We start from the raw sequence: 22,245 nt of genomic DNA on the forward strand, positions 1-22,245 counted from the left end.
GTCAATGAGGCAGAGAGGGAGTGGAAGGGAGAGCTGCGATGCAATAGCTACTCTGTCTTCAGCCATGAAAGGGAAAGATGAACAAATTGGCTCAAAATTGCCCTCCTTAATTTTCTAGCCTGCTGTACATACCTCATCCATCTCGCGGCTTAGCTCGCTCAGCCCGCGCTGCGTTGCTGGAGCCCTCCATCCTCCCTGCCCCGCGCAGACGGGCACGTCCCCTCCTTAACACCCACAGAGACCAAACCACCCAGGGGCAAACCAGCAAGGAGAGCCGAGGCTCGACCCGAGCTCCACACAGTGCCTGCACAAGCAACCTCAGCTCTTCCCAACCTCAATTTTCCCCACTTTACAGCAATATACATCCTTTCCTATTAATTTGCTCTCCCAGCGCGCTTATTATTTAAGCTTTTGCATTACTTAACTCTCCAACGTGTTTTGAGACACAGTTTGCAGAAAAGGCACTATGCAAAATAAAATTGTGTCTTCTGTTCTAATTTGTTTCAGGGGCTAATTACCAGTTTTATTGGGTTTCTGTGCATGAACGTGTGCTGCATATTATGTACGGCACAGCTGCATACCAGAAAGTGATCCTCTGAGCATCAGAAGTTTCATGCTTTGTTTTTAAAACAGTACGGAAAAGGGAAATAATAGGTGGTCATTAGGCACTGAATAAGTTCTATTTTTCAACCTGGTTTTTTTTTTGCTTTTAGTGTCAATAGATGGGTTTTTCCCACGGTCCCTTCCAAGCCTGGTGTGGTCCTTCAGCCCAGCAAAGCTCTACCAAACATGTACCAGCTGCTCCCAAGCGCATCACACCAAAATGTTGATCTTCAAGACAAGATGAGGATAAGCAAGTTTCAGCAGCACTTTCTTAAAAAGAGGCCTCAGCCCTTTGCAGCCTCCCGGGGGGTGAATAAACATCAGCAGAAACTGCTGCTGTGGGGAACCAGCCTTTGGGAAGAGTGAACCTGAGCTCACCGCAGCAGCTTGCGTGCTCTGCAGCCATGCATGGGCTGCTGCCACGAGCACATCAAAATGAGCTAAGCTTAAAGAGGGCATTATTGGGATTATAATGGGTTTGTTGCTCATCTTAAACCAATACGGAATAATCCCTCTATGAAGAGTCACCATGGATGAATGCGAAGGGCTCTGGGTCCATGGGACAGCCGCACCCTGTGCTTTGCTGCACTGATGCCAGCAAGAGCCAAACCCAAACCACGCATGGAAACACACTCCTAAACCCGGAATCGGTTTCAGCACAGCTCTAAACATCCAAAGCTGTAAAAATGATAAAGACACAAAGATGGGCCTTTTGCCTTGCAAAAGGGGAAGAAAACTTCTAAATGTCTCTTTCCCCCTCTGCCCACCCCCAGAAAAAAAAAAAAAAAAAAAAAAACACCAAAAGATGTCCATGAAAAGACTCATTTGCAGCACAAGGGGAGAAAAAGGCCTTTTCTGCATCCAGAAATAATAAAACTACATAGTTCCTCTTGGTGAGAAGGGCCGTGACAGGGGTGCGCAAGGAGGGCAGTGCAAGGACATGCACCCAGGGGTGCTCCATGGAAGTGGACACTTCCAGAACCCCTCCTCACCAAGGGAAACACCTCCCTTCTCATAAAGCGCCCCCACTCCCGGGCAGCTGCATGTGATTCACTCACATCAGGCTGGAGACAACAAAGCTCTGCCTGGAGAGAGAGCATGGCTGCAGGAAAGCCTTCCTGGAGCCGGGCTGATGGCATCTTGGCAAAGCGGAGCCCCAGGGAAGCAGCACATCCCGCTGGCAGCCTGCCACCCCATCCCTCCCTCCTATTAACACGTTGGCCCTTTGCTATTTGGAAAGCAAAAGGCCAGAGAGTTGTTTTTACAACACAGTGTTAGCTTTTCAGAGAGGAATGAAAAGAAAAAGCATCAGCAAAACAACTTAGGCATGTAAAAATCACAATTTCCATCCCCCAAGCAGAGCGGTGCCAGGGGCCAGGTACTCTGCAGGGGACTGGAATGCACGTGGGACCTCGGAGCAGCGAGGATGGCATCATCCCTGGTGAGGACAGTGCCTAAGCTGGAGAAACGGCACTGATGGAAGTCATCAGAAGTGATGGAAGAAGTTGCACCTGAGGTGCGATGGTGGCACCAAGCCCCTGTTCCTCCTGCTCTCCATTGCCCCTGGCCGCAGGTGCCCCAGCGCGTCCCTCAGGGACAGCCAAAGCACAGCAGTGGTTTTGGGGGACAGTGCCTGCCACACACACAGCTCTTGCTCCACAGCCAGGCTGTCCTGCACCTCATCATCCCCTCCGAGGGGCCCGTCCCTGTGATGGCTTGCCCAATGAAGCCCAGACAAACACCATATTCCCAGGACGATTTATAGCCGATCTCACACGGCTCAGCTCTGCCACTAATTCTGGTGTAATTCCCATTACGGACAAAGCACGAGCTCCTGCCTGTGCCAACCTAAGCACTGCCAAGGAATGGGGATGGAGGATGAATCTGGGATCTGGTGAACAGCAGCCAAGCCCACCCCAGTAGGAAAACGGACACATGCCTCCACGCCCCCTCTAATCTCACCCACTTGTCTACCACCGCAACCTTTCAGACCATTTACCCTTTTCCATATCCCTCACATCTCAACCTGTTTGTGTGCCCGGCAGCAAAAGCACTGGCACTGTGGATATTCAGCTCATCACCATCACAGGGACACCCAGAAACACACCCTGGGAAGATGCCATTACAGCGCCAGCGCCTCAGAGGGGGAGGCACGAGCTGTCCCTCGCAATGAGGAAAGGCTGTTTGCCCCACTCCAAGCAACAGGCTTTTAATCCTTATCACTATGTTTTATCTTCAGCTCCCACTGGGGAAGGCTTTGGGGGAAGAGAGGGACTGAACAAAAACGGAGCTTTTGCGAAAGGAGACTGCAATCATAAAAATCGTATCAGGTCCCTGAATCATCACAAGCCAGCCCAGGGGAAGCACCCAAAATCATCCCCCTTAAGCGAGTTCTGCATCGACGTGCAGGAGGGAAGTGGCAGCTCAGTAAAGTTCTGTCGCAGCCATGGCAAACATGGGAATGGCGCTGTGGGATGGGGGTCCATCTCCTCCTCCTCTGCATAACCCACAGCAACACAACTGGGGGGGTTACTGCCTTTGGGAGCATAAGCCCTGCCCACCCTGGGACCCCAACACACCGCCTTGGTCCACCCCACAGGGACACCTTGCTCTTCTCAGCTCTGCTCCTCCCAGGTCCTCGCAGACAGGGGTCAGAAGGCATAAGGACCATTCCCGAGCAAACCGACACCACCTGTAACCAACACCACCTGTAACCCCTGGGAACTGCGGTGCAATTGCATGGTGTCTAACAACAAACATTTTCCTCCCTCACAGAGCTCCTAAAATGACCAATTTCATGGTCGATTTTTCTCTCTGCTCATTTCTCTCACACACCCCACACTTCCCCGGTCCCCAGTGAGATGGTGCACTGCGTTCGAAGAGCTGCCTTGTGACGGGACACGTGCTGCTGGTCCTGTGCATCCCAGTGCAGGAATAATTCCCTTCCAAGTGTAGCAAGAGACATTCCAGGGCCATGTGTGCACGGGGGTGGCATCTGCAGAGCTAGTGCAGGATCCCTGTCGGCGCATGAGAGCAGTAACTGCAGGTGCCTGATGCTGCACCGCACAGCCATTCACTGCACCGCACCCTGGCAGCACAGCCAGCCCAACAGCAAAGCTCAGCCACTTCCAAAATGCTCTTCATGGTCCTTAAGGCCAAGATGTTCCTTCAAATCACTGGTCTTATAGAAAACTCTCCACGCAGGATCCGTTTTAGCTCAAGGGAAGAAGGAAGAGTCCTACAAGAAGCTCCCGACCTGCCATGCAGTTGTTGGGTTAAGGTTTTACTCTCCAGGCCTGATCCCCAGGGTCTGAGAGGTATTTTACACCCCTTCAGTGATGGATTGATGAATTTCCATGGCTATATTTCCACTTGTATGACAGTCCTTCCATTCTGGTGCCTGCATACAAAAAGCGTTAGTGCACATCAGTGATGCTCTGCCCAGCCAGTCCCCTCCCCAGAACTGCCAGGTCTCACTGTACCACTGTGCATTTATTTTCTTGCTCAAGACTCTGCACTGGCTTCTTCAAATACTAGACGAGGCCAGTAACGAGGCCAGAGATGGAGCAGCACCTCTGTAAGGCACAGCCTGGTGTTCCACCAAGACCCCAGGATGCCAAACCCATGTGCGTCACCTTCCACGGCCTGTCTGCTCTTTGAATGAGATCTGAAAAATGGGAGTCACATCAAACCCAATACCAGATATTCATTTCTGGCCAACCAGAACCTATCTGGCCAGTTGGGAACAGGCCTGATCAACCCTGCACTGATTTCTCACATCAGTTAGTTTTTCTTGAATGGTATGGCTCTCTGAAGTCATGTATCTCCAGCAGCATCAGCTGAAGGAAGCGTCGCCTGACGTTTATAGTAACAAATTTAATAATCAAATACAGTCTGGTAAATGACAAACTGTTTATTTTTCCCTCACATGAGGAATTCATATAAAACTGCTGAAACATTCCGTTTAAAAGTCAGTTAGACGGCAATGTGCTGGGTATTGTCATAAATCAGGGAAAACAGCCTCATGAATAATTTCAGAGACTAAAAATAATCCCAAATAGGAATCTTCTCTTCACACTTTAACTAAGGAAAAAACAAGTATTTTCTTAATTAAGTCAAAAGGAGGCCCTGATTGATGGGAATTTTGAGGTCCAAGTTGAGCAGCACATGCCAGGGGCTGGGTGGATGCTTTCAGCTCCCCAGCCTGGTGGGATCACAGCAGACTTTGGACTACTTATGATTTCCTTCCTTCGGGCACCCAAGCATGGGAGCCCAGACAAGCCTTTAGAGGACAGACACACAGAGGGGAACAGCTATAACACCCTAAATTATGTCCGTATCTTCATAATTGGTTCCACCAAAGGGTCAGCCCAAAGGTTTATCCACCTCCTGTCTTTGGCAGTGCAAATACACAGAGAAAAATAACATAAACCCAAGGGGAAGTGATAAGCTTTCCTGTACTCAGGAACCGGTGGGATCTCTTGACCCAAAGGTCAATAAGATAAATAAACCAGAATGAAACTTCCTGACTTTACCAGTAGTACCAGAAATATTTTATGGAGCAATGGCACCAGAGACATCCAGTCTGCACGAGAGCAGAGGTCCTGACCGTAGTCCAGCCCCACCGATGTCCAGCAGTATCTCAAGGGGGAAGTTCTGCTTCAAATTATGCTGGTGATGATCATGTCAAAGCAGGTGCTTCCCATGAAGAATGGTGTAAAAGTAAGATCATGAGATCAGAATCCGGTCCCCATAAGTTTAATTCTAAATCTGGAAGTCTCTTTGGCAGCATGCCTGAAGCCTTCAGCTGGAGGACAACCGAACCCCTGAAACATTTCACTTGAAATAATTCATAAACTTCCAGGAAAAAAGGAAAAAAAAAAAAAAAAGGAAGGAAAAAATTCATTCCTTTCCCACTCTGCTTTAATTTGAAATATGTCAACAAGGAAAACCAGCTGATATCCCAGACTTTCCCCAGACGAGCAGTGAGGTAATCTGTAATCTGTGGATGTCCGCCCATGTCAGACTTCAAATCCCATTTTGCTCCCTACACATCATCATCTGTGGCAGCAGCCTTCCCCGTGAGCTGGAGCACCCCTTCTGCAGCAGAGGTTTGACATCTAGTGGACAGACTGCTCCCGAGAAGCTGTCACTGCGCAGCCAGGGGACATGGGTGCAAAGTCACCTCAGCAGGAGAAGACCCAAGGAGCAGGGGTTCACCAGGCACCCATGGGAAAATACACAAGCAGCAGGGTGTTTCCAGGTAAAAGCCATCAAGCAACACCAGAACTAGAAAGACCAGGGCAGGCTGGTGGGAGAGGTTATCCAGGTTCAGCACTGGCAGGAGATACAAGATGAAGGTGAGTGATGCTCAGACACCACGCAAACACAAGAGTCACACATCTCTTTCTGAAGAGCTGCAAGCAAGCTGCCGTCTCCCTGATGCCCGAGAAGCACTGCTAGAAACCTGGGGCACCCAAGGGGCTGCATAGTCCCATCGGGCCCAAGGGATCTGGGGTCAAAAGTGGCAGCTCAGGAGAGTCACCCATTATCGGCTCCTCCCAAAAGCTGGTAGGAGCTGCCGGGTCTGTCCTAGGAGCTACAACGTGACCTGGGCCACCAGCTTGGGAGCTTGGATAAACCCAAGCACATACACCCACCAGAACGGCAAACCAAACCCTGCCCACAGCCAGATGACTTTATTAGTTAATTTAGCCCATACTGCTCAGACACAACACCCTCCTCCTGAACTGCCCACAGCCCTCTGCAAACAACATCTTGAAACAAACAGATCAATCATACTTCCATCAAACAGGCACGGGACACAAACCCAAGCATTAAGGGCCATCCCAGACACCCAGCCAAATGAGGACCTTTCTTCAGCCCTGAGTCAGTGTGATTCATTTCAGAAGAGGCTGAGATCTGCATAGCTGCCTAGAGATTCGGCGTGCCCAATTCCCGTTAAAATTTATGGGCTGGAGAGGACAAGAACTTCCACAGGAAGGCCAATTTTTGCTCAAACTTTCTTTCCAATTTACAGACTAAAGCAGCTCAGGATGGAAGCTTGGGTGGGCTGTGAATGAGAAATTGAAGCTTTTGAAAGGCTCTCGGCTCTCCAGCCTTCCAGAGAGGGCAGCATGTCACAGTGTGCCAGGGGAAGCAATGCCACGGGGTGCGACAGCAGTGCAGAGCCTGAGGGACCTTGTTCTTCTTGGCAGCCCTATTAAACACAACAGGACTGTGTGCTTTTTTAAGGATGCTGGTCCAGGTATTATAAAGAGAACATCCTGTGGATGCCTGGTTGCCTCGCTACGGCAGGTCAAGTAACGGTTGTTTGGTAATGGATTGCACCAAGAGCCAGCTGAAGTTGCAGAAGACCTGGACAGCATCCCACACGAGACTGGATCAGGACACACTGCCAGGGCCAAATGCATTCCTTTATGTGCTAACGTCTTGGGGGGAGGACACATCTCCCTGTTTCATGGTCTGATGATGGGGAGCCCAGCACGACCCCCACCCCTGGCTAGGGTACGTCATGCAAACAAGGAGTGATGGCTCTGGAACGAGAGCTCCAGGAGATCCACAGCAAGGGACAAGTCACGCCTCACTCAGGATTCATTCACCACTGCCTGCTCCCAGACCCCCTGCTCTGTCAGCCTGCCGCTCCGTTTGGCTGATACCTTATCCTGCTTTGCACGACGGGCTCTTCTGCATCATGACCATGACCTTGCCTTGCCTGCCAAGGACACACACGGGCGAAGGGAGGACTCAGCGATAAGGGGGTTTCAAAGGGCTCTCGGAAGGGGCTCAGAGGAGGCGAAGCGAGTGCCGCAGACCTGACAGGGAAGACTCACAACTGTGTGTGCAGAACAAGACTTGGTTAAGTCTACAGACATCACAGGACAATCTAATGTGGAACTGTATTGTCTGGGGAATGCTTCAGAGGAACCCCAGCACCCAGCTGCAGAATCCTATATGTTTTGATAAGAGACTGTTAAAGGCACACTTCTATAAACATAAGTCACATTTTGTATAGCTATGGGCTGTAAACGTTACGTTAAAATACCTCAATTGCCTCGAAGCAGATTCATACTGCCAAGAAAAGGGAAAAAAAACCCCAAGGCCGGGATATTTCAGCTTGCTATCTGAAGTTATTTATAATAAACTCCGACTGAACTGAACACGACAGGCCAAAAGAGCAGAGGAAGCAGCGATGAAGGGTGGTAAAGCTCACACTGCAATCCATCACCCCTGCCGCAAAGGCAGTTTCAAACAAGGCAATGGGTCTGGCTTCCATCAGGCAAAGCCAGGAAATGCAGGGTTAAGGCCAGCTTGAACTTGGTCCTTAGGTGACCCCTGACATTACTCCTCCAGCAGCAACACCGCCGAGAGGGTGACTCGTGCCTCGCTTGCCCTTGGCTCTTCCCTGAGCAGAGGCTGCAGAAGGACCCAGGGATCCCTGTCGCAGCCCCCCCTTTCCTCACAGGGATGGAGAACTGGGATGCGGGTCAGACTGCACCTGGCTGGGGAGCAAACAGCTCCATCCCACCCACCGCAGCTCCAGCCTCACCGCTACAACCCAGTATTAGGGCTGACATTAAACTGCAGGGCTGACTCAGAGGATATTTTATCCTACCGAATTTCTCTCCAACTTATGAAAGATCACAGGCTGCCAAGAAATGATGCCTCAGATGTAGCTTCCTTTTCTTGTGATGAGCTGGTGGCTTAAATCCATCCTTCAAGTAATACTGCTGCTGACATTGACCCATCCTGGAGAGCAGAGATGTGCTTTCAAACACGGCATTTAGAGCTAAACTGACAGTTTATCAGGACAAAGCGATACAGAGCAGACAAGGGATTGATTTTGCTTAACTGATCCCTCGTGTCTTGCTTAAAGGCAAACTCCACAGCCCTTACCAAAATGAAGAGTCCCACCAGGTTGCAACGGGACCACGGGAATGCACAGGCACAGTAGGAAACAGCCACCTCTCCATGGTGAAAGCTTCATGCCCACGGAGCCCACGCGCAAAAACCAGGTAAGCAGCAATGGTAAAATATCAGATAAGCTCACAGCAAGATGGGACTGCTGATGTCCATGCGACCAAAGCTTTGCAGCATTTATTTAGCTCACGTTACTCCCTTTGCCTCACCCATAAGCTCATGTCCCTCCTGGAGCATCTGGAGAACACCGACCACACACGCTGCATGGCTTTATAAATTAGTCCTGATTTCTGGTACCCATTTCTTAAATGAAATTCTGCTCTGCCCGGGTGGATACGAGCGGTTTTGAAGATGCTTCACAGGAGGCATTACAGGGGCCCAAGTTGCAGCCTGTCCCCCGCCGGCTGCCTGCCTGCCCCCTCGCGAGTCACCCCTTGGTGCAGGTCCCTTCTCGCTCTCTGCAGGACACCAGCTCACTCTTCCCAAAGCAATCCCAGCCCCAGGACACCTCTTCCTCCTAGCCCTGTGGCACCAGCAGCACACTGGGCTCAGCCTAAGCACTGCCCTGCTGCAAATGCTCAGTATGCAAGTGGCAAATGAGCTCTGGCACCCATCGCGCTCCCTTCCTCCACGAACATACACAGAAAAGCCTGGAAGGTAAGTGTCGAAAACTCAACAGAGCTACAAAGAAACCAGCCATGACTCAGCAAGGCCTGGGAAATTTTAGGGAGAGACGTGTTTGTTTGTTTTTTAAAAAGACACATTTTAAAAAGTGAAAACATAATAAATATGGCCATAAGATGACTCTCCATTCTGCTATGGTTGAGCAGTGATTTTTTGCAGTCACGGCACACCCTGCTCCAGTAGTGGGGCAGGACTGCAGCTCATTGTAACAGGGGCATCGAGCTTGAGGATGGAGCTGGAGCCATTGGAGCAGGACTCGTAAGTGACACACGGAGATGGGGTCAGAAAAGCAGGGTGAGCCCGTGACACGGGGGCAAAGCACCTGGCCAAGACCCCAGGTGTGAAATCCCTCTTCACCCCTCACCCTGGCCTCAACAACTGAGTTGCCCCCAACCTCGGCAGCTCCGGAGCTCCCCTTCTAAACACCACTTCAAGAATAGGCTCATACTTCATGGTGAAAATGAGAAAATATCTTCAAAGCCTATAGAAACATAGCATTTTTTCTGTCCGGAGTAGGTAAATTCCAGATCACACGGACACTAAAAATAGGCACTCTCACAAGCAAACATTTTACTGATCCTCATCAGAGAAGCAAAGGACAGTAACATGCAGAAACTAAACCAACTTTTGCCCAGCAAAGCCCTTGGGAGCCAGCTGCAAAGTGGTGTGAGAACTTACCCCACACTCCTTTGTGCCTCGATAAGAGATTTACGAGACTGTGGTGGTCAATCGAGCCCTTCACGAGCCTCTCTTCATTTAAAATGATTCAGCATCAAGTGACTTTTTACGGTTGCCTTATCAACCCCTGTGAGGTCGAGGTTTGCACTGGGGTGGCCAGCAGATCCGCGCCAGCAGTTTGACTGCAATAAAAGTGTTTACAGCACTGGTGCACACTTGGAAGTGCAGAAACAATATTCAGGATCACCAATAAAGGGAAAACGCTACAACCACATCCTGAAACAGAATGCCCTGCTGACTTCTGCTCTTCCATTACCAGTGTTGATAGAGATGAAATTAAACTCTTCAGCGGGAAGCGAGGTGAAGGAAAACCCAGCATATTTACAGACATGGCATTTACCAGTGCCCTTGGGAATGGATCCAAATCTCTTTCCTTGGGAGCCTATTTAATAGGACAGCAGCCTTCCTAGGGTTTGCTTCCCATCACCGGTGTCGCTCCCACCCATCTGCCCATGCCCAGAAACCCAAGTATGTTAAATATCAGCCTAAGGAGAAAAAAACCCCACAAACAATAACAAAAAAATATCAGGAGAAATTAGGTGACGTTTTATATTTTTTTTCCCTTCCTCAAGAGTTGATCTGTACAGTTCAGTCCTCCAGGCTATGAAATTCAATAAGCCATAATGTTCCAATTGCTACAAGTTGCCTAGTCCCCACCATGCCAAAGTAGCTCAGATTTAACAACAAAATTACAGTGTACATTATTCCATTATAGGCTGTGCACAAACACACCTACAAAAGGGCCTGGTAATGAGAGGCTGGAGATATACAACGTGTTTAGGGCTAAATCCTGCTCCTGGACCCATCAGCTTGGCTGGCATTGAAGTTACCTGACCTGAAACACATGGCTGAAGAATATGGTCTTAGTTTCTTTTCCAAACCCAAACTGATGCTTCCCTATGCTCCTCCACAGGTGGGAACCCAAAGGCAATGACAAACTTGTCACAGATTCATTATTTCACCCCAGGACTTCAATCAGCACCTCCAAGTCTGACAGCATTCTTATGGACAAACCCAACCAAAGAACAAACTTGCTTGCTGCCAACCTCCACAAGGAAGGTTTTCATTCCTTTGCAAAAAAAAAAAAAAGTGAAGTCCATTCTGCTACAAGCAACAGCACGGCCACACATAAATATATACAAAAACATGCCTGTATTAAGCATGTACACACAAATGTTGCATTCCTGTGTTCCTATGCTTTCCCCGTCAGCTGCACGCAAAACCTAAGCCCTGGGGAAAAAAAAAAAATAAATTCTATTTGCAGTACTGAAGACCACGGTTTGCTTTGTCTCCCAGTGAGCTCCTTATCCTTTCCTCCCTGTCATCCCCAATGAAGGAGGTGTCACTTCAGGCTTTCTCTCCTTAACCACGTCAAGAAGCAGCCTGGGCTGCAGCTCCTCCAAGGCAGGAGCAGATCTCCGTGCAAATACCTGCGTACCCATCACACACCCCAGAGGGTTTAACTGAACAACAGGAGAATCAAAACAAAGGCATGGGTGAAGAGCAGAGCAATGGGGATCGAAGAGTTTGGGTACACAGAGCTTTGCAAGAGTCCTGGGGGATGCTCCCCCCCAAAACATCCCTGTTTGCAACCTTCATCCAACACCCCAGCTAATGTGAGGCTCCAGCCTCCTGGACCACAGCAGATGTCCCAAACGCCCAGTACCGTAAGTTGCAGTTTACTTTCTGCAGCAAGGTCTACCAGAATATTAAATATTCAGGCAAATCCTCCTCCTTTGCACCACAAGGAGGGAGGAGAGGGGCCAGGAGCAGTCACGCAGCTTGAATTCACCCTCCAAAGGAACCGCCATCACAAATAGATGTACACACATACAAAGTCATCTTATTTCTCTGGATGGCTTTTGGAGGCACTGCTTCTGAGCAAAATTGCAGGATACTAGTAGCATTGTGAAAGCACACAATTTCCATCTGTCAATTGAAACGGGCAAAATTAGATCTCAAAGCTGCGCATTTAATCCATTGCCAAACTAGTCTGCCTGGTACAGTGCTCAGAACAGATTTTTATGAAGGGAAAGAAAGAGGAAAATTGTCTTTTACAGCTGCATCTTGTCAAAGCTCCCCTCCTCCGCCCTCAGCACGGCCAGGCAGCTCCGGAGTGACCGCTCTGATATTTCCCTGCAGCAGGAGGCTGGGAACAGCCCTGGAAGCCCTGCACAGAGCTCATCAGCCTCTAATTCACTTCCAATTTGTCTCTATGCAGGCTGATGACTCCTAATTGCCGGTTCAGAAATACAGTGCAGTGCATACCCTGATGATTTTAAGTTGGTCCAAGTTATCTCAGAATTAACTATTAGGGGAGACCACATCATAACTTTCCTCCTATCCCAGGCAGCTAAATATTCAGTTAAAAGTGTATCTTAAAATCACAAGGCTGCTTCGGCGACTGGATTAACGGATTGGACACAAACGCCAGATGCTACCTTAAGAATTAAGGGCAAAATCTGAGCTCAAGTTCTCTTAAAACATCTGTGTAAATAGAGGTAACATATTTCTTGCATGAGTTTTAACGCTGGCGGTGAAGGTTGCTGCTGCCCGGGTCAGATGCCCAGCCGGGTTGAATTATTCACAGTGATACAGGTAAAACACACCTGTGTGTCTGTGGGTGTGCAGTCCCCGGAGCCACGGCTGTACCCCTGGGACTCCTCCCGATTTACACCAGTGTAAGGAAATGGCAGACCACAAGATACGTGCATAATCCAGTGGAAAACTAATCAGTGCTCTGTGAGTAGGCAGCTCAACGCTGCTTGCCTGCAGAAGCAATTTAAAAACAAAACAAAAAAACAACAACACACAAACACACAGGAAAAAAAAACCACCCCATGATTCAGAGTTCATTCACTGTAAACTAACGTGATCCCGGTTGCTCTAATGGAGTTACTCCAAACGTATCATTTACACAGAGCTGAGATTTTGCTTCCAAGTAAACCTGGGTGGGTGCTGCCAACCGGCCCCAGGGGAGCACCCCCAGCCCCGAAACACCAAGTGACAAAAGCCAAGAAAAGGTAAGCTGAAAGTCAATTAGAATGGATCCAAACCTACTTGTGTATTTTAGAAAACCTCACCAAAATACAGTAAAACATCTTAGAGACAGTAACTCAGAAAATATCTATATCTAACTGTGTAAAATTCATCTGTAAAACCAAGAAGAGGTGGTTAGCTCCCGGCTCCGGTCTGCTCCTGCTCAGCAGCACAGTCCAACTCATCTGATATATTGTTTTACATTTCTAAGGGATTTCCCATGTAAACATGCTGGGAAAAAAATACATATTGCCTCAATCCGTAAACCAAACTTGTAAACAAACTGCAAATTGAAACTGTGTTTATTGGTTCCCACCAGATTTGAGAGGTGAGAAAACTGAAGGCAATTGGAGAAACTTCACAAAGTGGGGCCTGGGATGCATCTTATAAATGCCTTGAAAAGTAGCAAGTTAATTGCTCTGAGGGGTTATAAATTACAGCCTGAAAATAACCAGTAAATTGTAACTGTTTCACAGAGATTTGAAGTAAACTTTACTAAAACATGCTGCAACAAGTTAGCGTCTCCCAGTTTCTCATGGGGGGGGGAATACCCAGTACAGAATAAATTAAAAAATAAATAGTAGAAAAGGAAAAGCATGCACAAAGTCATCCTAAAATAATTTTAAATTACTATCTTCAGTGAAATCATCCGTATAGTGAATTTGGATATATGAATGTAGAGTTAACTTTTGAATCCATTGGCTTCTGCAGCAATGAACGCACTAACTACGTTAAAGGCTGAGGAAGAACAAGGTGGGCAAAATTTTTCTGAGTGCATTTGTGAATTAAACCTGCTCAGATATACCTGCTGCAATCCTGACTTGCAAGAACAATGAGAGAAACCCCTAAAACTCAGAAGAGCTCTACGCTCAGCTCGGAATGCAAAGACAAATGCAGCAGGGCCAGAGACGAAGGGGCTGCCAGGGGCACCAAGCACTGCCGGTGAGCAGGGGGTGTAAGGGCAAGATCAGCACGGGGGGGTCAGGAGGGCTTAAATACAATTCTACTTACTGAACATTGTATTTCATTCAAGTCAAAGATCTAATTTGATTCTCCTTCCTTATAGTTCTGATTTACTTGGTACATTTTGCTCAGATGGACTTTTCGTTGTTGTTGTTATGAGTCAACTTCATTTCATCAGACAATGTCACATTTCCATTCCTGGGCACCACCATCGTTTTGTTGGCTTTTTTTTTTTTTTATGGTTTCCCTACACTCACACTTCTGAACATGTATGGGTATTACCATACGCCGTCAGTCCTTGCTGCAAAGTGCTATGGCAAAAGCTCATCTGCTTTGGAAGTATTTTTGTAATTAGCTTTCTGACACTTTTTTTGTTGTTGTTGCAAAAGGCATTTTGAAAAGAGGAGCCAAGCACCAGCTAATGCATGTTGAGTTTGCAGAGAGCTTAACACCTTGCTCTGAGCAACCAGCCACCCCCCTGCCCACGCCGCTTACGCTGACATTTTTCCTAAATATCACAGATTCCAACAGCTTTGCCACAGGACAGGGATTTCCAACACGGATCCACGCTCCCCAGTTTGGCTTGAAGACAGGAATAACAAGCGTTTCACAGAGGTACAAGCTATGAGCAGTGCTTTAGGAGTTCAGGGTGCAATACAGAGATGATGGAGTTTGGTTGTGCCAGGGATGCAGGGACCACAACGAGCAGACAAAGACAGCCCTGGTTGGTATTAAAGGCAAAATTCAGGACTAAACTGTTGATTAGATGTATTGAGCCAACACAGAACGCTGAAATGGAAGGAGCTAAAACACATGTGGACAACATATTTTTAGATTAGTTACAATTTACAAGACTTTTCTTCCTTATGTTTCCTAATTGCTTGTCATTCAGTGGGAGATGCTGCTGGATGCACAGCACCTGCGCCTCTCACCAGATTCAGTGGGCGTCGTGGATGCTCAGCAGCTCCCAGGATGAGGCCAGAAATACATTTATTCGCTAACGGGTTTTTCCACAGCACGCTAAATATTTTAACTGCAATATTTATATTCGGAGATGACAAATTATGATTTGGTCAAACCCTCCCATTGCACTTGTCAGGATACAGCCTGACTAAGAACAAATTAAAAGCAAAGGCTTTCTGATAAAGCTCCTCAAATCTGATACATGCTTATTACAGGCAATCAAATGAAGTTTGTCAAACTGATGGGAGCCCAGACCCGGTCACTTTTACCTGCACTGCTGTGTGCTTCAGTATAACCCCCCCCAAATCACAAATTGCAATGCTCCCAGAGACGTAGGAGCCAGGACACATCAGTTGTGCAATAAGGAACAAAGAGAACTGCAAGCTTCGCATCAGAGAACAATTTATAACACTGCCAAGCAAACAGCTTAGCCCAGTGCGAGGAATGGGAAGAGGGAGCGAGGACCAGAGGGTTAGAGCAGATGCACCATTTTGCATTAAACGCATTTTTTCACCGTCCAAGTGCATAGACACCTATACTGAGGGATGCTTGGACATAACACACGGGATGTTAGTGTGGATGTCAGGTCTGCCCTGAAGCGCTTGTAAGGGCAGTTAGCGAGTGCTGCAAGAAGCACTTTGGGGGGAAAAAAAAAAATTAAAAAAATTAACCCCAGATTTGATGCAAACAGGGACTCTACCCAAACAGAAGAAGAGAGCCAAGTCCCACAGAAATCAGCTGGCACCAACAAGCTCTGTAGCCACTTGAGAAAATAAATCAGCGGAAGGTTTTTTTACTGACTAAGGCACACAGAATTCAACCTATAATGAATCACTGCATGTTTTTATGAACCACGAAATAACCAGCAAAGTTGCTCGAACCTTATCAAAGCCACACTGCAAAGCTGACACCCGGCGCTGTGATGGAAAGCAGGTTTAATCGTGGCTGCGCCTCGCACCCTGGGTTACAGCCCGTTTCCCCAGCCAGTCGCACAGTAAAACCGCTGGCAGCAATGCAACGTCCTGGCGATGGCCAGCCAGCGCTCCCCCCACTGCCGCTCGCCACCTCAGCCCATGGACCAACAAGAGCCAGGAGCTGCATCCAAATCCCCCCCCTCATCCCGAGGTGCAGGGACACCGAGGGATTGACAAAACGTGGCTCAACATTTTGTTGATCAAAATGTTAAGAGCAGCAAAATACCCTATTAAAGAAAAGACCCATCTGGACCCAGGCGTAGCTCCGTGTTTGTGTAGAGCCGCCCATTAGCAGTGGGGCCAGGGAAAAGCCGGGGAAGGACCCTGCAGAATCGCAGACACCAACCCCCTGCTCTGAACCACTCAACGTGCACACCGAGTACACACAGTCCCACCCACAGACCTCTATAAATAAACCCACGTAGGAGATCCAGGACTGGAGAAATAAGTAAGTTTGCTTCCAATTATATATCTTGTAAAAAAAAGGCAAATTAAATCAGTAATAACAGAGGGAAAATACCATACAACTTGACAGTGAAAATGCAATTTTAACCACTGCCCGTATCACAAGAATGATATTTGGGCTGTTTAATTGCTCTAAACTATAGCTTTTTTTCTGGTTGAAGTTGGGTTTGGAGGGAACGCTGGAGCTTGGAAGGAGACTCCTGCGCTGGAGCCGTCACTTAGACAAGCTGTAGAGTGACACTACACAGCAAACAGCTCAACAAGAGTCAACCGTGAAAATCAGAGCCAGTCCGAACACTTTCTGCTCCTTTGATTAAACTTTAATGGACACAACTCTTTGATTACTGCTCCCACACCTGAAAAATCAGCTCCTCACAGACCTTTTGCTTTCTGTTGTTGAAGAATTCAGAAGTTTGTTGGTTTTATTAATACAAAACCATGCAAGGGGAGGGAGGAGCCAGGGTGGGATTTTTTCCAGGTTGCTCTTAACATTCCCAAAGGCAGCGCAGCTATTAAAAAACACAAACGTGCATCTACTACATCTGCCCACTCCCCCGTTTTCCCTGGGATGCGCAGCCCTTTGGCAGACGCGTGCCTCCGGCTGGGCAGGCTCCCGGCCCGGTAAACTGATCCCAGCCCCACCTGTCCCCCACCAGAACCAGGCAACAGCTTTTTTTAGCTATTTGTAAGCCTGGCAGTAACCCCCTCTGCTTAAGCCGCAGAGGCAAACCATGCTTTTGGCCCAGCCATGGAGGATTTCCACCTGCTCCCAGCCACAGGTCTGGGCTGTCTCTGCTACCAACAAATATTCCGAGGGGCTGGGCGGCTTTTGGGTTTCAGGCAATCTGGATTGTCAAAGGTTTGCCAGGAGCCCCACGTGAGATACACTCGACGGCGCTGCCAGAATTGCGGTGGCATTTGGACTTTTTGGATGCTGATGTGCCCAGGTCCCCAGTACAAAGCCTGTGGCACGGTGGGATGCAGCTCCCTGCCTCTGCCAGGAGCATCCCACAGGACCACCCCCCAAGAACCAGCAGGGACCTGCTGGGAACCAGACCCTGGATGTGCAGGATGGGACACCCTTGCTTTTGGACAGACGGACAACCCTGCTGGCAGCCCAGGGACACAGGGGTGAAGCAGTTCTGCTTGGCAGCCAGGTGCACAAGTTCTGGAGGTGAAACATGCAGAGATGTGCTCCCACACCAGGAATCACTCACTCAGCACGGGGAGAGGAGGGCATCAGGGGGCATGGAGCAAGACCTTCTCCTCCCCTTCGCCCTAACAAAACAAACCCCAAGGAGAGCAAATGACAACCTCCCCAGCGAGGAAAAGCACCACTGAAGGAGGACACCTGCTTTTCCAAAGGGGCTAATGCTTCCCAGGTGAGCGAGCACCTCGGTGAAGCTCTTCAGACTCAGATTTTAGGAGACTTCAGAGTCATGTCCCTTCCTTCTGTAACAGAGGGAGACTTTAATACAAACATAAAGCTCATTATCATGGTTTATGGATCTATGCTTCTGGGCAGGCAGGGTCACCAGACCTGCAAAACTGGCCAGAAGCCACATCTGTGTTGCCATCTCCTCTTTCAAATTGTTCTTCCCCCAGGACAGGCACCCAGGGAATCTCAGCCCTTACGGCACTGATCCACCCACGCTCCACCTCGAGCAGTCCCCTATCTAGCTGCTCCCCAAGTGTCCCAGCCCCGTGGCAGTGGCACTTGTCCCCGAGCTGCCCAACCTCCAGCTGCCTGCGGTCTGACACGCACCCAGCACCACCAGCACAGCACCAGCTCCAGAGCGAGGTGCACAGCTCCTTGGAGGTTGCTCCACACACTTCATTAAGCTGCTTCAGAAATCACAACCACCAGCAAAGTGAGCGCTCTCGCCAAGAAACTTAAGAGTCAACACCGAAGGATTATTCTCACCGCGATGCGTGGGACTGCTGGCATCCAGGAGAAAAGGAAAAAAATCCCAGCAAGGGGCTCATCCCTATTGCTGCGATACATCGTGAGCTTTGTTCTGCTACAACCAAAACATACCGGCTCTGACAGCAATAACACTACAACACGGGGCTTACACAGTTTTATTACATTTCTGCTTCACTATTAACCAACCGTCACAATTTCCATCTAATACTATGTCAGATGTATAAGTTTTATAAAGGCACTCACTCTCCTGTGAAATCTTAGGAGAGATGCTGAAAGGCAAAATAAAAGCACAGCCTCACCCCACAGCAGCACGAGCACACCTGAACCCTCTTCTACGCAAACCTCCCTCGCTCGGTGCCGACGCTACTTTGTTTTCCTCCTGCTGCGGGTTAATTTGTCAGCAACACCAGCCACGGGGATGCCAAACCCCGAGCACCGTGTGGGACAGCGAGACCCCATGGGTGGGGAAGGCTTCCCCCTCCCACCTGCCCCCAAAGTTTTGAAACACAATAACCTGCTTTCAGGGAAGAGATCCGTCTGGATTCACTCCCAGCTGGAACAGGAAGGCAGTGCCCTCCCCAAGCCCCTCCAAGACCAGGTTTATCACTTTTTTGTTACGGAACCATCATTCCCATTTAATATTGATACGGCTAAAGCACCACTGTGGACATCAACTACTCGTTTACTTCTCCCTTCCACCCACACGCACATAGGAGCCCCATTCCCCCCTCACAACAGTGTAAAGGAGAAATACCTCTGCAAAAGTCGATACTTCAGGTAAACCTAGTTCAAACGAAAGGAGACCCAAGGCCATAAAAATTGTGGGTTTCCCCTCCAAGTATTTCTCCTAATAACAGACCAAGGCAGCTTTCTGGGGAGGATTGTGCAATTCCTCCTAATGACAACACTTGACTTGGTGGTGTTGCCGAGGAAATCTGTGATCTCAGATACACAGGGGTTTCTTTGGTTAACTGAAGCAAGATCAATAATAACCATATTAATAAATAATGCTTTTAATAGCAGCAGCAGGATATAGGCAGCAAACTGCAGGCAGGTATCAGGGATAGGTAAAAGCATTAATTATCTGCACAATGTCAACGGTTCGGAGCTGATGTGCAGAGCGAAGCTAAAAGCTCACTTTCTGAACATTATCAAGACAGACTGACAACTCTGCTTGCACACGAGCATTTCGGGTAAAATTCAATTTTCTGGATGTCACAATCGAGGGGAACACACTGCTCTTTTTCTTTCAACATCAATAAATTGGGTAAAGGACACAGGGGAGGGGGAAAGACCGAAAGGCTTGACTGTCCTCTTCCTTCCCTGGCTGCAAGTTGCAAAAGAACAAAAGCAAAGGGGAGTTTTCGGGACCTGAGCGAGCAAGGCATGTGCCTTCCCCAAACCAACTCCAACCTGCTCCATTTTTCTGTGACAAGAAAGCGCACACACACTCTGAGCTCTCTTATATAAACAGCAAGAGGGTCAGCTCCTGTCTGAAATTCCCCACCGCATCTAAAATAAATAACGGGGTTGTCTTTAAACTTCACTCCTTCCCACCCCACCGAGAGGTCAGTGAAGTTGAGGGGTTTCTCCCCTCTGAGGGTCCTGGGGGGCTGCGGCTCAGCATCCTCCATCCACCCCGCTGCGATGCTGAGGCTGGGCACCTGGTCCTGCGCCCTGTCCCTCCTGCACCGGACAGGCGGGCAATGCTGGTGCAGCTGAAGGAACCCGAGGGGGGTGTAAGGTTCTCCCCCCCAAAAAAAAGGGTCAGTGGGATAAGCACGGGGGGCTGTGCTCCCCACCTGTCCCGCTCCTGCAAAGCCCCACATTCCCCTCCCCGGTGGGGATGGGGACAGCTGGGAGCGGAGGGGGGCACTCGGGGACCCCGGGGGCTTCGGGGCATCCCCAGGCGCTGGAGGGAGCGGTAGCCCCCGGCACGCAGGCCCCCGACGGGGAGCTCCGGGCTCGGGAGGGGGTCCCGGGGAGGGGTGAGGGGCTCCAGCCGGACGGAGGGGGGTGCGGTGTCCCTCGGGGAAAGGATATGGGTTACAGACCAGCCTGAGGCACCAGCTGCGCGGGCGGGTGGTTTGCTTGAGGCAGAAGAAGGCGGTGGGTGCCAGAGCCGGGTAAGGCACCTGCTCCCCCTCCTCGGAGGCCAGGTCGGGCGGCGGGTCGCGGCCGGGGGAGCTGCCGGGGCCGGAGCCGGCATCCTCCGGCGGCTGCTCGGCGGGGGGGGCGCGGCGGCGCGGCGATGGGCACCCGCACCTCGCCGCCGGCCGGGCGCGGCGGCTCTCGGCTCTCGCCATCACTCATGGTAGCGGCCAGGACCTGCGGGGCAAGGGCACGGGGTCAGGGGCGCCGGCCCCCCCCGGCAGCGGGGCGCACCCCGCCGCGGCGCCCACCTGGCCCCGCCGCTTAAGCCACAACAAAGACGGGCGATGGGGGTGCAGCCTCCTCCCGGGCGCGGCCGCTCCCGCCCCCCGGGGAAGCTGGGTCTCCCCCCCCCCGGGGAGCCCCCACCCACGGGCTTTTTCCTTTTTATTTTCAGTGAATGGAAAATTGATGGGGGGCCGGAGGGGTCCTACCTTAGTTTGGCGGAGCGCGGTGTCCCCAGGAGCATAGCCGTGCCTTCCAGTTCACATGGGACCAGGCAGCAACCGGGGCGCCGGGAGGCGGCGGATCTCCCCCCCCCTACACCACCGCCACCCCCTAAATCCAGCCGGGGGCGGGGGGGACGGGGGGGCTCGGCGTGCGGCGCCCGCCCGCCCGCGGGGATGGAGGATGGAGGAGAAGCGGCGGGGTGGGGGGGCCCTTCCCGAGCCGTGCCGAGCCGAGCGGAGCCTCTCCCGACGGTAATCCCAAGGAGCGAGCAGGCAGCTCGGCAGCCGCTTTGCAAAGCTTCGCCCGTGCTTAACAGGAAACTTCGGATTTACCGGGGGAGGAGGGAGAGGCGAGGGGAGGAGAGAAGCGGGGGCGGAGGGGGCTGGGAGCCCGGCGGGGCAGGGCGGGGGCGGGCAGCCGGGAGGAGCCGGGGCAGCCCCGGGTGGTCGGGGGCGGGGGGGCCGCCGGCATGGCCCCCCCCGCTGCCCTCCCCCTGCCTTTGTTCAGGCTCCGAGGTGCGTGGCCATGGGCAGGTTGCCCAAGCCCTCTGGGGGGGGTCACCCTAACGAGGGGAAGGCGGCGGTGGCGGCGGGAGGGGTTTCCACCTCCTTCACACACACACAGCCCCCCCGGCTAGGCGGAGAGGACTCGGCAAAGCCGGCGGAGGGGGACACCGGGCTTGTCGCCCCGCTCGCTGCCGCGGGGGATGCGCGGCTCCGCCGCCGCCGTGCCCCCCCCCGGGGAAGGTATGCCCCCCCCCCCCCGCCAGGGGAAGGTTTACCCCCCTTGCCCCGCCCCCCCAAGGGAAGGTGTGCCCCCCCCCCAGGGGCTCCAGCCGGGGGCGGGGGGAGCCCGGCCGGGCGTCCCCCCCAACCCCCGGAGCCTGCTCTGTGGGAAGGCACCCAGCACCGCTCCCAGGGGGGCTGCCGCCTGCCCCAGCCCCCTGGAAAGCCCGCTTGGCCCCAAGGCATTAACTCATTAGTTTTAATAAATAAATGTATAAGCCCAAGTTAGAGGTCGGAGCGTTTTAATAAATAAAGATCGGCTCTTAAACGGCAGCGATTTTTAGCTGAGTAGCTAATCTGCTCAAGGGCTTAGCTTGGAGGGATCAGAATAAACAGATAATGGAGTCGTTACAGGCGCCGCCCCCCCTCAATTCCACTTAAGAAGTTTTATTCTTTTGAGTTATATCAAATTCTGTGAATTATAGCTGTATGTAGTGCAGGTGGAGGGGGGGGGGGGGGAAGAGATTAAAAACTGTTAGCTAGCTACATTCCCCTCAACTAGAATGTTTTAAAGTGAGAGTTCATTATATACCACCACATTCAATTTGCAAATGCAGTTCCC

At 50.8% G+C, this 22,245-nt stretch overlaps 1 protein-coding gene across 1 annotated transcript in view; it reads right to left on the bottom strand.

Moving 5' to 3' along the window:
* CACNA1H (calcium voltage-gated channel subunit alpha1 H) overlaps positions 1 to 20,610 on the bottom strand; it is a 253,864-nt gene extending 233,254 nt beyond the window's left edge. Inside the window, 2 exon segments of the mRNA XM_055806425.1 lie at positions 20,341 to 20,531; positions 20,533 to 20,610. Coding sequence (XP_055662400.1) covers positions 20,341 to 20,531; positions 20,533 to 20,610 — 269 coding nt within the window.
* Positions 20,611 to 22,245: the final 1,635 nt, after the last annotated feature.

This window comes from Falco peregrinus, chromosome 5 (assembly GCF_023634155.1).
Source record: "Falco peregrinus isolate bFalPer1 chromosome 5, bFalPer1.pri, whole genome shotgun sequence".
Taxonomy (NCBI): Eukaryota; Metazoa; Chordata; class Aves; order Falconiformes; family Falconidae; genus Falco; species Falco peregrinus.